General features: G+C 40.5%; 1 protein-coding gene across 4 annotated transcripts in view; it reads left to right on the top strand.

Annotated features, from left to right (window-relative positions):
- Positions 1-15944, top strand: part of arhgap4b (Rho GTPase activating protein 4b) — an 81001-nt gene extending 65057 nt beyond the window's left edge. For all 4 annotated transcript variants that reach the window (XM_068331878.1, XM_068331886.1, XM_068331901.1 and 1 more), the window contains 8 exons: positions 2762-2867; positions 2981-3208; positions 5486-5541; positions 5711-5882; positions 9322-9432; positions 9588-9695; positions 10053-10155; positions 14806-15944. In XM_068331878.1, the coding sequence (XP_068187979.1) occupies positions 2762-2867; positions 2981-3208; positions 5486-5541; positions 5711-5882; positions 9322-9432; positions 9588-9695; positions 10053-10155; positions 14806-15018 (1097 nt within the window). In that variant the 3' untranslated portion in view covers positions 15019-15944. The remainder of the gene's footprint in view (positions 1-2761; positions 2868-2980; positions 3209-5485; positions 5542-5710; positions 5883-9321; positions 9433-9587; positions 9696-10052; positions 10156-14805) is intronic.
- Positions 15945-16051: the final 107 nt, after the last annotated feature.

Here is a 16051-nt window from a genome sequence, read left to right as displayed (position 1 = left end):
CTTTGTCTAGATCTACAAAAACACAGTGCAGCTCCCTCTGGCCTTCTCTGTACTTCTATATCAACATCCTCAAAGCAAATACTGCATCTGTAGTACTCTTTTTGGCATGAAACCATACTGCTGCTCACAAATGCTCACTTCTGCCCACAGTCTGGCTTCAACTACTCTTTCCCATAACTTCATTGTACGGCTCATTAGCTTTATTGCTCTGTAGTTGCCACAACTCTGCACATCTCCCTTGTTCTTAAAAATGGGCACAAGCACACTTCTCCTCCATTCCTCAGGCATCTTTTCACTATCTGAGATCCTGTTGAACAATCCAGTCAGAAACTCTACTGCCACCTCTCCTAGACACTTCCATGCCTCCGCAGGTATATCATCAGGACCGAGTGACTTTCCGCTCGTCATTCCATTCAATGCCCTCCTCACTTCATCCTGACTAATCTTTGCTACATCCTGGTCCACAACAGCCTCCTCTTCTAGTCTTTTCTTTCATTGTCCTCGTTCATCAACTCTTCAAAGTATCTTTCCATCTACCCATGACACTACTGACACCTGTCAATATACTTCCATCCCCATCCTTAATCACCCTAACCTGCTGCATGTCCTTCCTGTCTCTGTCTCTCCAATCTGTATAGATCAGTCTCTCCCTCCTTACTGTCCAACCTAGCATACAAGTCATCATAAGCTCCTTGTTTGGCCTTTGCTACCTGTACCTTCACCTTAAGCTGCATCTCCCCGTACTCCTGTCTACTCTCCTCAGTCCTCTCAGTGTCCCACTTCCTCTTAGCTAACCTCTTTCTCTGTATACACTCCTGTACCTCCTCATTCCACCACCAAGTCTCCTTATCTACTTTCCTTCCAGATGACACACTAAGTACTCTTCTACCTGTCTCCCTGATCACATTAGCAGTAGTTGTCCAGTCATCTGGAAGCCTCTCCTGACTACCCAGAGCCTGTCTTAACTCCTACCAAAAAGTCATGCAACACTCTTCCTTTTTCAGCTTCCACCATCTCGTCCTCTCCTCTGTCTTTGTCCTCTTCATCTTTCTCACCACCAGAGTCATCCTACACACCACCATCCCATGCTGTTTGGCTACACTCTCGCCTATCACTACTTTGCAGTCACTGATGTCCTTCAGATTACACTGCCTATACAAGATGTAGTCTACCTGTGTGTCCCTACCTCCACTCTTAAAAGTCACCTTATGTTCCTGCATCTTCTTGAAGAAAGTATTCACTATAGCCTTTTCCATCCTTTTTGCAAAGTCAACCACCATCTGTCCTTCTGCGTTCCTCTCCTGGATACCAAACTTGCCCATCACCTCCTCATCACATCTGTTTCCTGCACCAACATGTCCATTGAAGTCTGCACCAATGACAACTCTCACTTCTCAGTATGCTCTGCATCACTTCATCAAAATCCAACCAGAATTTCTCCTTCTCCTCCAGCTCACATCCTACCTGTGGATCATACTCACTAACAACATTGAACATCACACCTTCGATTTCTAGCTTCAGACTCATAACTCTACAGTATCTGACACTCTTTTTACCTCCAGGACATTCCTAACAAGCTCCTCTTTCAAGATAACCCCTACTCCATTTCTCTTCCCATCTACACCATGATAGAACAACCTGAACCCTGCTCCTAAACTTCTAGCCTTGCTACCTTTCCACCTGGTCTCCTGGACACACAGTGTGTCTACCTTCCTCCTCTGCATCTTGTCAACCAACTCTCTATCTTTTCCTGTCACATTTCCAACATTCAACGCCCCTACTCTCAGTCCTATACTCTTGGTGTTCCTCTTCTCTCTCTTCCAATGAACACACTTTCCTCCTCTACTTCTTTGACTTACTTGTCTCAAATATTGTTACCAGTATAATCAGAAGAGATTCATTATTGTTGAGTGTTTCAGTTAAGGATATGTACTATTCAAAAGCACAGCACAGGTGTCCCAGCACGTTTCTGAAAAGCTGGGACACCTTCTTTTCACCGCTGTGTTTGCAGTGGTGAACACTTCACCTCTTCAGTGACACCTCCAATATAGATTTTTAGTATAATTGTTTTCATTTAACACAACACAGAGTTCCAGCAGTACATTATCTGAAGGACCACCCTGAACCACCCCACACTCTCTTCCTGATCAATCCTTTTCTGTAACACACTTTTAAGAGGTAACATTAATCATTGTTGTTATTACGTAGAATATTGTCCTGTTCTGAAAATTGACTTCAACCACTCAACAGTTTGAGGCCTTCCTTTGTCGTATTTGGTGATTTTTTTAGTAATAAAGAAAGATGTGTCTGATAAAACCACCATCTGGATAGAAGCACATGTTGTTCCCAAATCTCTGTGTACCTTTCACCATTAATGGTGTCTTCACCAGGTATTCAGTGTATGGTATGTTTCTTCTCTGGACTCAATGAAAAGAACCAAGATGATATTGATGTCAGTATCATCTTTAGATGATGATATTGACAAGAACTATCTGATGAGAGAGCAGTGCTCAAGCTGCTGACCTACATACACCCAAGGAAAAGTGTTGCTGCTGAATATGTGCCGAAAAGCATATATTCACAAAAATCCATGAAGACAATGCACACAGACTTCAGACACTATTTTTATTTTCAATTACATATAGTTTAACATGTATTTGTTATGTTATAAGTGCTGCGGACAGGAGGAACTGTAAGAAATAAAACTTGTGAAAGTTTGGACTCTGTTTCAGCTGATGTCTCTATTCTCTGCCATGATCAGAAATCGAGGCTGTAACAGAGAAAGTTGCCCAGATTAAAGCGATTGTCTCCACCTTCCCACGGCCTCTCCTCATTGTGCTGCGTTACCTCTTTGCTTTCCTCAATCAGTAAGCTACAATATCACTAAGTATTCCATGACATACAATATCTGCTATTGTCATAAAACTCAGCATTCATGTATTTTTTTTAAGTTTGTTTTTTTGTGAATGTTTTTCCCTAGTGTGTCTCAGTACAGTGACGAAAACATGATGCAACCCTACAATTTGGCCGTCTGCTTTGGTCCAAGCCTTCTAAGAGGGATGGATGCTGATGATGCTGTTGCTAGGCAACCCCAGGTCAATGATCTTGTCAAAACCATGATCCTTCAACATGACATAATCTACCCCAGCCAATCAGAAGTGCCAGGCCCTGTATATGAGAAGCACATGACTCTGGAGCAGGAGTACTGGTGAGAATTGGATTGCCACTGTAAAAAATATCAGAAATAAGACAGATTTTCACGTGAGAATTACACATTTAACTTACAACGTAATGCTAATATTATTACCTGACTAGCAGTATTGATGAAATTTCACTGAGAGATATACATAAATACTTATGTCCGTCCATCTGCCTGTGGACATTTTGTTGTCAAAAATTCTTAATTTTGTTTCATTGAACAGTGATAACATACTGTATCTGCAAGTGTAAAAATATTTTTAAAAATCTGATACAAATTGTATTCAATCCCATAATTGTCAATTACCGTACTATAAAAGTGTAGAAAATTTTTTGCTGGTTCCATTTACTATAGTATGGTAGCAAACAGATTTAAAGCTTTAGTTCCAAGAGATATGGAGAACCAGGATTCACTGATGAAACCTATGATGAAAAATGCTCATCAGCAACATTTTCTGTTGTGAAGAAGATGATCTTTGTGGAAAAAAGGCACAACAAACTAGTTTAGAATAAGCAATTCATTTTATCCACAAATAATTGTTTACAAAAAGTTCTCTTCATTGCTCTAAGCATTTATATGACATGTATAAACTTTTATAATATTTTATTTTTCGAGGTAATTTTGTCCTGGAATACACATTTCCTAAAACCACAACAATATTTGTCTATCTAGCTCAGTATCAGGGTTAATACTCATACTTTATTCGACTAAACTAAGTCACTGTATATGAAGAGAAACTAACAGTAACAACCACTCAACAGTATGAGTGGTTGTTACTGGTCATGTAACTCACTTTATTTCTCCATGTAAGTTACATGTAAGAAATGTACCCGCAAGAGGGCACAAGCCAGTGTCTTATTGTGCCAGTCCCTAGCCCGGATAAATACAGAGGGTTGTGTCAGGAAGGGCATCCAACAAAAAACTTTTGCCAAATCAACATGCAAATCGGAAAGGCGGTCGGACCTGATGATATGCCTGTGGAGGTATGGCAGTGTCTAGGAGAGGTGGCAGTAGAATTTCTGACTGGATTGTTCATCAGGATCTTAGATAGTGAAAAGATGCCTGAGGAATGGAGGAGAAGTGTGCTTGTGCCCATTTTTAAGAACAAGGGAGATGTGCAGAGTTGTGGCAACTACAGAGCAATAAAGCTAATGAGCCGTACAATGAAGTTATGGGAAAGAGTAGTTGAAGCTAGACTAAGGGCAGAAGTGAGCATTTGTGAGCAGTCGTATGGTTTCATGCCAGAAAAGAGTACTACAGATGCAGTATTTGCTTTGAGGATGTTGATATAGAGGTATAGAGAAGCCCAGAAGGAGTTGCTTTTTTTTTTTTTAGATCTGGAGAAAGCTTATGACGGGGTGCCCAGAGAGGAACTCTAGTATTGTATTAGGAAGTCTGGAATGGCAGAGAAGTATGTTAAAGCAGTGCAGGACATGTATGAGGACTGTAAGACAGTGGTGAGGTGTGCTGTTGGTGTGACAGAGGAGTTGGACTATGATGTTCACAGATAACATTTTGATCTGTAGTGAGAGCAGGGCACAGGAGGAGAAGCTACAGAGGTGGAGGTTTGTCCTGGAAAGTAGAGGAATGAAGGTTAACCGCAGTAAGAAAGAGTACATGTGTGTGAATGAGAGAGATCCAAGTGGAAGAGTGAGGTTACACGGAGAAGAGATCAAGAAGGTGGAGGATTTTAAGTACTTAGGGTCAACAGTCCAGAGCAATGAAGATTGTGGAAAAGAGGCCTAGAGGAGGACCAAAGAAGAGGTTTATTGATGTAGTGAAAGAGGACATGAAGGTAGTTGGTGTGAGAGAAGAGGATGCTGAAGACACAGTTAGATGGAGGCAACCGATTCGCAGTGGCGACCCCTGACGGGAAAAGCTGAAAGGAAAGAAAGAAGAAGTTACATGTAAGAAAAAAAGTGAATTACATGAAAATAATTAGTTGTGTCATATAAGGTGAAAAAGCAGCAGAAGACGAGACTTCCTGTTTTCAAGAAGATGGATGGATGGATGGATGGATGGATGGATGGATGGATGGATGGATGGATGGATGGATGGATGGATGGATGGGTGGATGGATGGACGGATGGACGGACAGATGGACGGACAGACGGGTGACAGACCATTATTGTTGACTTGGTCCCAGTACAGCACTGAGGTCAGATGGCAGATTTACATGAGGCCTCGTGAAATTGCATAAGTGAAATGAGTGACTTTACAATTTAATAAACATGACAGTTGGTCTATTACATAGGAACTCTGCAAACTAAAAATGTTTGTCTGCAGTGAACCAATTACAGAGGAGGGCGATGGAGAGGCTGAGCATCTGCCAAATGAGGATGGTGAGTGCAGGCATAATGTGTGCATAAATGCAAACACAAACGAAGCCAGATTTACATTGCTGACATCTACGTTAAGCATTAAGTCTTGTTCATAGATAATCATGATTTAGACTGTGATATCTAAAAATCCCGTAGTTGAACCACATTGTGTGGTTGTGTGTGTGTTTAGAGTTAGAGGCTGTTGCTATGTTCGACTATGTGGCAAGATCTCCAGCAGAGCTGTCCTTCAAAATGGGAGAGCTTCTCATCCTTCACAGCAAGGCCTCTTGTGATTGGTGGAGAGGTGAAGTGGGAGGGGTTAAAGGTCTCATCCCTCACAAGTACATCAGTCTGCTGGATGGGTGAGTGACAAATTTATTTCCAAACCAAACCTTTTGCCTCCATTTGCAGAGGCATTGCCAAGATGATACTCCTTAATGACAGGATTTTAAAACGTCAGTGTCCTCATTCCCAGTTGGAGGCAGTAAATGTCACTTCAGTCTTGGAAAATCTGCACTGTCCTCCAAACTGAGGGAAACACTTCTTCCTCAGTGCAAGATTTCTTCAATGCATTACAAGAAAATTTTGACAAAATCAGTTTCACTCAATGTAACAGCTACAGGAATGCATCCCTTTTGTTGATGTAATTTAATCATATCACTTTTGAGATATTTCACTTTCTCTCCAAGCACAAACGACCAGGTTTTTCTGGTAGGAATGTTACATTTAAAACGTCAAAACTCTAAAAATTGCCTGATTAAGGTGGAAAAAAACCACTTTGTCAGTAGTAATGACAGTAGGTTATATAAACAGGGGTGGACAAAAAAGAAAGACCTTTTATATCATATACCTAACCCTAACCCTATCATCGTGCAGGATTTGACCGTCATTGGCTATTTGTCTGGATGTCAACTCCTCAGTAAAATATGGCCCATGGAATTATAAATAAGATAATATAATGTGGGGCGGCAGAACGGTGGCCAAGTAGGTGGCCGCACAGTAAGGCAGGTCCCGGTTTGAGTCCCGTTCTGTGTGGAGTTAGCATGTTCTCCCCTTGTCTGCATAGGTTCTCCCCAGGTTCTCCGGCTTCCTCCCACCTCCAAAAACATGCGTTTCAGGTTAATTGGCTGGTCCCAAATTGTGTATGTGTGCGTGTGTGTTTGCCTGTCATTCATGTAGCTCCGTGGTGCACTGGCATTGTGCCCGGAGTGCACCCTGCCTCACAGGCCCCTGAACAAACACAGGCCCCTGAACAAACACAACACACACTAGGGGCCTGTAGGCATGCGGTTAGTACAATTGTTAGTACATGGGGAGGCAGAGTGAAGGGTCGCGACTTCGGGGTGCACCCCAAATGAGCAGCTTGTGGGCGGGACGGCGCCTTGCTCAAGGGCGCCTCAGCAGTGGCCTGGAGGTTAGCTGGCACCTCCCACTGTCAGCTCACGCTCCGAGGATGTCTGGCGGGAGTGGGATTCAAACCGCTGATGTCTGGGCGATTTCTGGTCTGGAGACTTCTGCTCTACTGCTGAGCCACTGCCGCCCCCACAAAATGCATGAAAAAAATAATATGGGGAGGAGTTCCGGGCATGTCCAACCAGTAAGAGGTTTCGGGGACCTTGAACATGTTGGAGAAACTAAGTCTCACAGCTGGCCTAGGGATACCTTTGGAACACCCCAGATGAACTAGATGAGGTGTCTGTGCAGGGGGAAGTATGGGCATCTGTTCTGAGATTGTTGCCTCTGCCACCCAGATAGGTGGTTGAAGATGGATAGATAATACAAGATAAAATGAAAATATTATTATAGACTTGGGCTGAGAACAGAATCCAGCTGAAACAGCACAAGGCCTTTCCCTTATCAAATCTGACAAATTGTCAAATGTTAAAGAATAAATGTTCAACGAATAAGGATACAAATACAATTCTAGTTTGGCACGTTCAAGAATAACATTATGACGGTCACTCTATCATGGTACTGCTACTTTTATGTGAGATGGTAGAATGGGAAACTGACCTTCCTTGGTCTGCTCTGAGTGGCATCTACAGTTTAAATAAAAAAACAAATGCCCTTAACATCACTACATTTTACAAAAGAACACACTTATATTTACTCCTGCTTCTTGTACCATCTGCAATTATTTTCTGACCCCACTTTTTTGTCATATCTCAGTTTACAGTAGCTAGAATGCAGTGGCGGGCCGTGCATTTCACACCAAAGCTTTCAGTGATGTTCTCCTTAGTCAAACGTGAATAAATATGATCCATAATACGGTACACAGCTTCCAACAATGTAGCATTCAGGGCTGAGGTGTTTTATAACTTTTCTCAAATGGCACAAAGACCGGCGTCAGACCCATTCCTTTTATTGTCACTGGCACAGAAGAACCCCACGGCCACACCATTAATAGACGTCACACAAGTACATCACAGAACAAAACCAATTGAAACGACCATCATTTAAGACACCACAGCTAGAGAAACGAAATACAGACATACACTAACACATTACTAGATGGAATCACCTCTATCATGTATAAAGTGGGCTATTTTCCAGCAGGGACACAAGTCTGTGTATTTGCACTACAATCACACAGCTGCGCAATGTACCACATTATTTACAAACATTGCAAAAGAGCTAGAATTTTTTTTGTCATTTTTAGTATACCGTATTGGCCCGAATATAAGGTGACCCTGATTATAAGACGGACCCCTCTTTTTCAAAGCTCAAGTTCGAAAAAATTATTTTTGAACACCAAATTTAATTTTTTTACAGAAAATAATTACAGTACATCTGAAACAAATTATTATAACAATATATTCGAGAGAAAAAGCCGCTTTGCAATTTTTTGAAGACTCTGCCTCATTTATCACCATAATCTTAAAGTTTGCATCATAACTTCTCCTCAGCTGCCGGTTAACCTGGCCGATCTTCGACCCACTTTTCTCCAGATTATTGCTACGTTTCTCCATTTTCTGTTATCTCTTGTCTTATTTTCTTCTCTTTTCTTTCTTACCGCTATATTTTATTTTTCTTCTTCGTGCTACCGCTCATTTTATTTTGTTATAATTGATTTGATACACTGTAAATGAAATTGAATTACAAGAACATTGAATATGAAAACTGTTTCGGTGCTTGTAATGCACCAAAATCCATTCTCCTTCTTTTCGCAAGACCACTCCGTTAACTAGAACAGGTTAGATAGTTCAGGTTAGCTAGAACAGGTTAGCTAGAACAGATGAGCTCGTTCAGGGATCAGACCCAAGTCTCAATAGAACTCCTCTTCAAATGAGTGTCTGCATATCATCTGCATAGCACCGCCTTCTCAGAGTGGGTATCCAATCACAGGACATGTATATGTCAGGACAACAAGGGCTAACTAGCAGGTCCTAGAAGGCCAACTTGGCTATTGCATTTGTCTATTAACTATGTGTTTCTGTTCGATCACAGTGCAGGGACACCAGCATTCTTGATTCTGAAGGTCCTGGGCAGAGTTCATTCACCCTGGCAACACAACCTAGCTGAAATCTGATTGGATAAAACTTCTCTAACCTAAAAATGGAACACTGACCCAGTTTTAGCCTATGTCATATTAGATCCCAATGTATAATGATATATTTATACATATATTTGAATATATTTATTTAAGGCAAATACATTAAAATATAATTGACCTTTATCATATATATTATTATGATTTCTGGTTATGTTAGACCAGTAGAGAAGGCCTTGCTGGCCCTGACTGCCCACCACTGCTATAATGAAATGCATGCTGAATATCTCTCTTTTCTTCTTCTCCCTCAGGTTAGAGCGAGGAAAGAGAGATCAAGGAGGAGGAGGAGGAGCAGGAGGAGCAGGTGGTGGCAGCACTGGAAATTTGACCGTAGAAGATCCACAGACTGAGAATACAGTCCGGTAAAAATATATAATATTAGCTATATATAATGTATAATACATTTACACCATCTTACACATGTAGTGCAGCACACACAGAGACTGAAATACCCATTTTCAAGTAAGTATATGTGAATGCATTAATCTTTTTTTTTTTTTTCCGCACACATTGACAGGATGCGGGTTAACAGTGATAGTGCTTCATTGCCGGGGAGACAGAAAGGAAGTGAGGGGAGCCCTAGTCGAAATCCCCCAACGTCCCCTGCTGCACGCCGCCTGCCAGTGTAAGAGTGATGCACCGCAGCCATAATAAATACCGTGACAACCTTGGCACAGTATCGTACATACCAGCAAATGGTATGTACTCCATTCAAACAATCTTGATATCGATATGACCAACCTTGGGTGGATGGACGCAGTGGTTTGGCAAGTGCAGCTGTAAAGTTGGGATGATTAATCAATATCAGTAAAAAGTTATATACAAATTAATTTTTCACACTTGAATTTTGAAATTTACCAAAAGCTCTAATGTTATGAATTTTGAAGGGAACAGAACATTTTCATATCAGGTTTGTCTCTCTCAAAAATCAACACCTGTTTTTAAGTGGCCACTGGTGAGTTTGTCTGTTATCTTTCTATAGGTCTCAGGAGCGAAGACACACTTTGGACACTGTGAGACAGGGCGGTTTCAGACCTACAGACGGACCTACATTCAGTCAGGCAGAGAGAACAGCGATTGATAAGGTTGGTACATCCTACTATCACCAAATAAAAAGCACAGAGAATGCAATGTGTTCACACCAATCATGAATTTCACAGATAATTTGACTTTACTCACACGGTTATGCACAAGTAATCCTGGAATAGCAAGTAGCTGACAGCTGTATTAAAATAAAATACATATTTTCAAAAGTTCCACTGGTAGCCCAGGTATGATAAGCTTCTCCACTGTCCTGACAAGGACTTTTTGCAGTGGTACTTCACACAAATGTGAAAATAACTACAATAATACCTCAAGATACGAGCTGCTAGACATCTGAGTCATTTGAGATATGAGTCATCGGATTGTCCATATTTTTGTTCAACATACAAGAAAAATCTGAGACACAAGCTGTGCTGCGGGACACTACCACTAGTTGGTGTGTGGATAAAACATCAATTGATGCTGGATCTTGTTCTCTTTCACTGAATAAAGATGTAGTGCTTGTTTGCTCATGAGTTCTTAGCTTAAGTAAATGCAGTTGATAAGTTTCCACTGAAGTCCTGTTGCTGCTTGTTAAAGTTTGTTCCATGAAATGTGTGAAAGCTACATTCTGCAGTGTTTACTAATTATAGTATGACCTCAGTAGGAAAGGAAGTAAATCTGATTTAGGAAAATGAAGCCTTGTGTTTTACATATTTATGTGTCCCGTTCAATCACAAATCCCTTTGAATTGTGTGAATGGTGCTTCATACCACTTCACTTAAGTCACAAATACTGTTGTCTTTTCAAGCAAGATTAACCCTCTCAAAAGATGGCGCTGTGTGACATCAGTCTGCTGCTGAAGGTGCTTCTCTGCTGGGAGAAGGTGGTGTGTAGGGGGTGGCTGGTGTTGTTCATGATAGCCTTAACATGGTCCTGCTCAGAGTATATCCACAGAGTCCAGGCTCAGCCTGGACTCAACCACTGAGGCCGCTCTGCGGATGAGTCTGTTCAGACAGTCCATATCTCTATATCTTCATATCTCTATATCTTTATATCCATATCTCAGATATTATTTTGTCATGAATCATAACCAATGTGCAAAAGGTGTATTGTTCAAAATACGCATCATACTTTACGCTTCAGCAATTCACAAATTTGTACTTGAAGGCATCCTTCCACTGAATCCATCCTCACTGAAAATAGAGTAAGCAATAATATAGTACAAGGACGGCATGGCGGCACAGTGGGTAGCATTGTCGCCACACAGCAAGGTAGTTCCGGGTTCGAGTCCCACTCTATGAGGAGTTTGAATGTTCCCCCCGTGTGTAAGTGGGTTCTCTCTGGGTTCTCCTGCTTCCTACCACCTGCAAAAACATACACTTCAGGTGAAGTGGCCAGCGTCAAATTGTCCAAAGGTGTATTTGTGCATGTTTGTCTGTCATTCATATGGCTCCACAGTGCACTGGTGTAACGCCCAGAGTGTACCCTTCCTCACACTTCAAGTTCACTGGGATAGGCTCCAACAACTCCACGACCTGCAACAGCAGAAGAAGCGGGTATTGGGGCGGCAGTGGCTCAGTAGTAAAAGCGGGCGGTAGAGCGGGTCGTCCTATGATTTAAGATCGGCGGTTCGATTCCCGCTCCCACCCAAGAAAATACCCGAAGGTGAGCTGACAGTGGAAGGTGTCAGCACACCTCCGGAGCACTGCCGAGGCACCCTTGAGCAAGGTGCCATCCCCTTTACAAATTGCTCATTTGAGGCGCACCAGAAGGAGCTGCCTGCCACTCTACCTCCCTTGCATGCCTACAGGCCCCCCTATGTGTGTGTGCTACAGGGGCCTGTACTCACAAATATACATGTTTGCATGCGTTTGAATCATTAGCTAGAGTGTGCGTTCTTAATTTCCCTTCAGGGATGAAACCAGTATATAATTATTGTTTTTAAATTTGTTTTAATTATTGACGATGTACTGTATGTATTTATGTATAATACATTAGAGTGGTAATACAGTACTATCATGCTGGAAAACAATAAACATCAAAATATCTGTGTAGGCTCTCAGTTTTCCCGTTCATGGTTATCCAAAGCTGTCTAAATCAAGCCACTGGACTTTAAGAAAGTTTCTTGATGTTTCGCCTGTCATCCGAGAGGCTTCTTTAGTTGTATTTTTGGCAGGTCTTGTCCCAGTTTATTAACTCTTCTTCATCTTCTTCTTCTTCTTCTTGCACTGTTTTTAGCTGTAACATCAGATGTTGCTTAAAACTAGAATTTGGTTTCTATAAAATTGCAAAAGACCTAAACAACTTTAGGAACATCTGGTGTTACAAAAATGTCCTATGCACTTTAGTTGATGATCACCTCACTTTTGCGAACTTCCTGATATAATGCACTAATTTTTAAATCATATTTCCTTTTATTTATTGGTGTTTAGTGTTTTTTAAGTTTGGTTTTGGTTTTTAGTATTTTTAAAGCATTTTAGCACTTTCATCTAATGTAAAATTGTAAAATGTTTGAGTGAGATTAAAGTGTTTTTGCAAAAACAAAAAATCTTCTTTTGGATTTTGTGTCAACATGTTTTTCTTGTAATTTGGCTTTTATGAATAAATGTATTTTTTAAAAATAAAAAAAAATCTTAGAATTTTATGAAAAATTGTAAAATGTTCTGAATGTGATTGAAGATTTTTGCAAAAAAATCTTCTTCTGAAGCACTTTAGTGCTTTCATCTAATGTAAAATTGTAAAATGTTTGAATGTGATCAAAGTGTTTTTGCAAAAATCAAAAAAAAAATCTCAGAATTTTACACGGTGCCATTGGTTCCAATGCTTTTATCTCTGTTTTTAACCCTGCTGTGTCAAGCCAGTGTCCCTTCAGTCCCCTTCGTCTTTCATGCTTTTAGTGACTGTAAGAGACTTTCAGTGCTCTTCACTCTTTTAACGAATGTTTTTAATCTATTCAGTGAAAATTTTAATATCAGGAATTTTATTTATGGTGCTGTGTACAAGAAATTGAATCAAATAAAGTGGCAGCTTTTAAATTTCATTTCTGGAGAGGCAAAACTCGCAATTTACGTGACCAAAAAGAGGAAAATTCAAGAAGCAGCTACTGTTTTTTGCTGTAACATCAGATGTCGCTTAAAACTAGAATTTGGTTTTTATTTAAAAAAAAGAGAAAAGACCTAAATAACTTTAAGAACATCTGGTGTCACAAAAATGTCCTATGCACTTTAGTTGATGATCAACTCACTCTTGCAAATTACCTGATATAATGCACTTAGTCTAAAATTTTATTTCTTATAATTGGTTTTTAGTATTTTTGAAGCACTTTAACACTTTCATCCAATGTAAAATTGTAAAATGTTTGAGTGTGATTAAAGTGTTTTTGCAAAAATCAAAAAATCTTCTTCTCCTTACTTAAAGATTGGGTGGACACGCCTTTGAGGGTTCACCTTGATCTGGTGCAGGGTGTGAGTCCTTCAAATTTTAAACTTTCTTCTGGGCCAAGCAAGGATGGTGATTTATCTAAACGGGAGGAAAAAAGTTGAAGTTTCGTCTGACTGCAGTGCAGAAGCCATTTTAAGAAGAATGTGTCAAGCAAGAATCAGAATCTATTTCAACCATTTCAGAGCTATGAATGATTTAGACACTTTTACGAACTCATGGTGTGTCATGGGCGTCTTATGTTCCGTGTTGAGTGAGGAACTTGTGTTCAGTCAATGGTTGGTTTTTTACTTGATTATCTTGTAATTTGGCTTTTGTGAATAAACATTATTTTAAAAAATATATCTTCTTTACCTCTTCTTCTTCTTCCTCTTTTATTTAGACTGTTCCAACTTTGATAGTTGTTAAGGTTGCACCTTAACAATGGAGTCAAAAGCACTGTTAAGGGTCATTTCAGTTGCCGGACAAATCAGGATTGTTTTCTCTGTCATTTTTCACTTTATATTTAAACTAAACTATGTTCTTATTGTATAAATATTGGCCATATGGAGATATTCTTCTGGATTCAGCTTTAAGGCTACTAGCCCATGTCTCTCTAATCTCTGTCCAATGTTTCCCAGCCATTATATATATAGGGGCAACAGTAGCTCAGTAGATAAAGGATTGATTAATATAACTATTATTATTGTTATTATTAGTATTCCAACCCGCACCTTATAAGATGACTAAAACTGCCCTCACTAGAATTACAAATTCCGGGCCATCAGGTACCCTGAGAGCAGCAGCTAGTTATGATAATGCATGAAAATTATTCATTCATCTTCTGCCGCTTCATCCGCCGCAGCGGGTCACGGGGAGCTGAAGCCTAACTCAGCTGGCATAGGGCATGAGGCGGGGGACATTCCGGGCACAACGCCAGTGCACCGTTGAGCCACACACAAAGACGGTGCACCGTGCACACACACTGACTCCTACGGGCAATTCGGGACCGGCCAATCAACCTGAAGCGCATGCTTTTGGAGGTTGGAGGAAGCCAGAGAACCTGGAGAGAATCCACGCAGACACGGGGAGAGCATGAGATATATATATTATATAATAATAATAATACTTGAATAATCTGATCTAATCTGATACAGTTACCATCCAGATGATCTGAATGGTAACTGTATCAATGCATCATCTAAATGAGTTGAGAGATGCACCCTGAGGCTGGAGATGTATAATTTAAAGAGTTTAATTTCCTTTACCCCGCCCCCCCCTCTCTCTCACAGGAGATGATCAGCCGTCAGATGAACTCCGTGTTTAAAGAGCTCCTGTCTCGTCAACCCACCATGCCGCAGCCCACCCTAACTGCCCCTACCCCTCCCGTTCCCTCTTCATCCTCCTCCTCATCCTCTCCTTTGTCTCTTTCTCAAGCTGCCCCTGTTGTGAAAAAAGTAGGATTCGGCCTTAGAGGACGGGTACTTTTCAGACCAATGGACTAAGGGGAAAGTATTATTGTTTTATTATTCATTAATGATGATCATGCCAATGACATTCTGTAAAGATCTTGATTTATTTTTTTGACATTTGTACAATATTTTCATCTCTGCTATCTCATAGTGCCACTAGTCTCTGTGCTGTGCTAGTGTAAATCCAGTGGGTTTGTTTTACAGCTGTTTTAAGGCCTCTTTCTGTTCTGCTCTGTTTTTGTTCTCCATACTTTTGCAAGTATAAGAGAATCAGGGAAGTTTCGTCACCAGTGATAAACCAGACTGACTTTTTAAAGAGTTTGCCATGAAAAAACTACTAGAGACATAAGCTGCCCTTCAGTGGTTTACCCTGATAATATTTGCTTTGTTGAAGAACAAAAACTACCTTTGGGCCTGAGTGCCTTCACTTCTTTTTCTCTTCACATTTACTGTATTTCACTTTAAAAAGACTTTCAAAGTTTGAATTCTCAATAATACGTTTTTGTTTGTTTTTTTCAGATAATACAACATAGGAAGGTGCTTATGGAACCCCAAAGTGTTGAATATCAGAGTAAATATATGAAACAAACTGTGAAACATATGTACATACTGTATAATCAGTGTTCTCGTTTGCATGCGTCCTTGCGTCTTTGACGCACATTTTTTAACAGGGATTCACGACCATTCGACAGCGTGCGTCCCTGACACGCAAGCTTTAAATGCACTTCCATTAAAAAAAAATTCACAATTTTTCCATTAATCCACTTACTGTATATTTCAAACCCGGAAATTGCCATTATGTTTTGATCCTGCGCGAGTTTTTTGTCACGAGACTTGATTGACCAAACGGCAAAACAATGCATAAGCTGTCTCTTATGTTTGGAGAGTCCCGTTTGGTTTCTCTGTCCTTTAAAGAGCTTTGAAATGTTTGCTATACAAATAAAGGTTGATTGATTGAGTGATTACCGCCATATCTCCAAAAAAGATGCAAAAGTTGGAGAAAAACCAAGTGACGAGTGCTGTCTTGCATAAGAAAGCAATCAAAAGTTAATGAAAAAAAAGAGAC

This window comes from Antennarius striatus, chromosome 2 (genome assembly GCF_040054535.1).
Source record: "Antennarius striatus isolate MH-2024 chromosome 2, ASM4005453v1, whole genome shotgun sequence".
Lineage (NCBI taxonomy): Eukaryota > Metazoa > Chordata > Actinopteri > Lophiiformes > Antennariidae > Antennarius > Antennarius striatus.
Note: the sequence above shows the minus strand (reverse complement) of the source record. Positions and strands in the feature narration are given on the sequence as shown.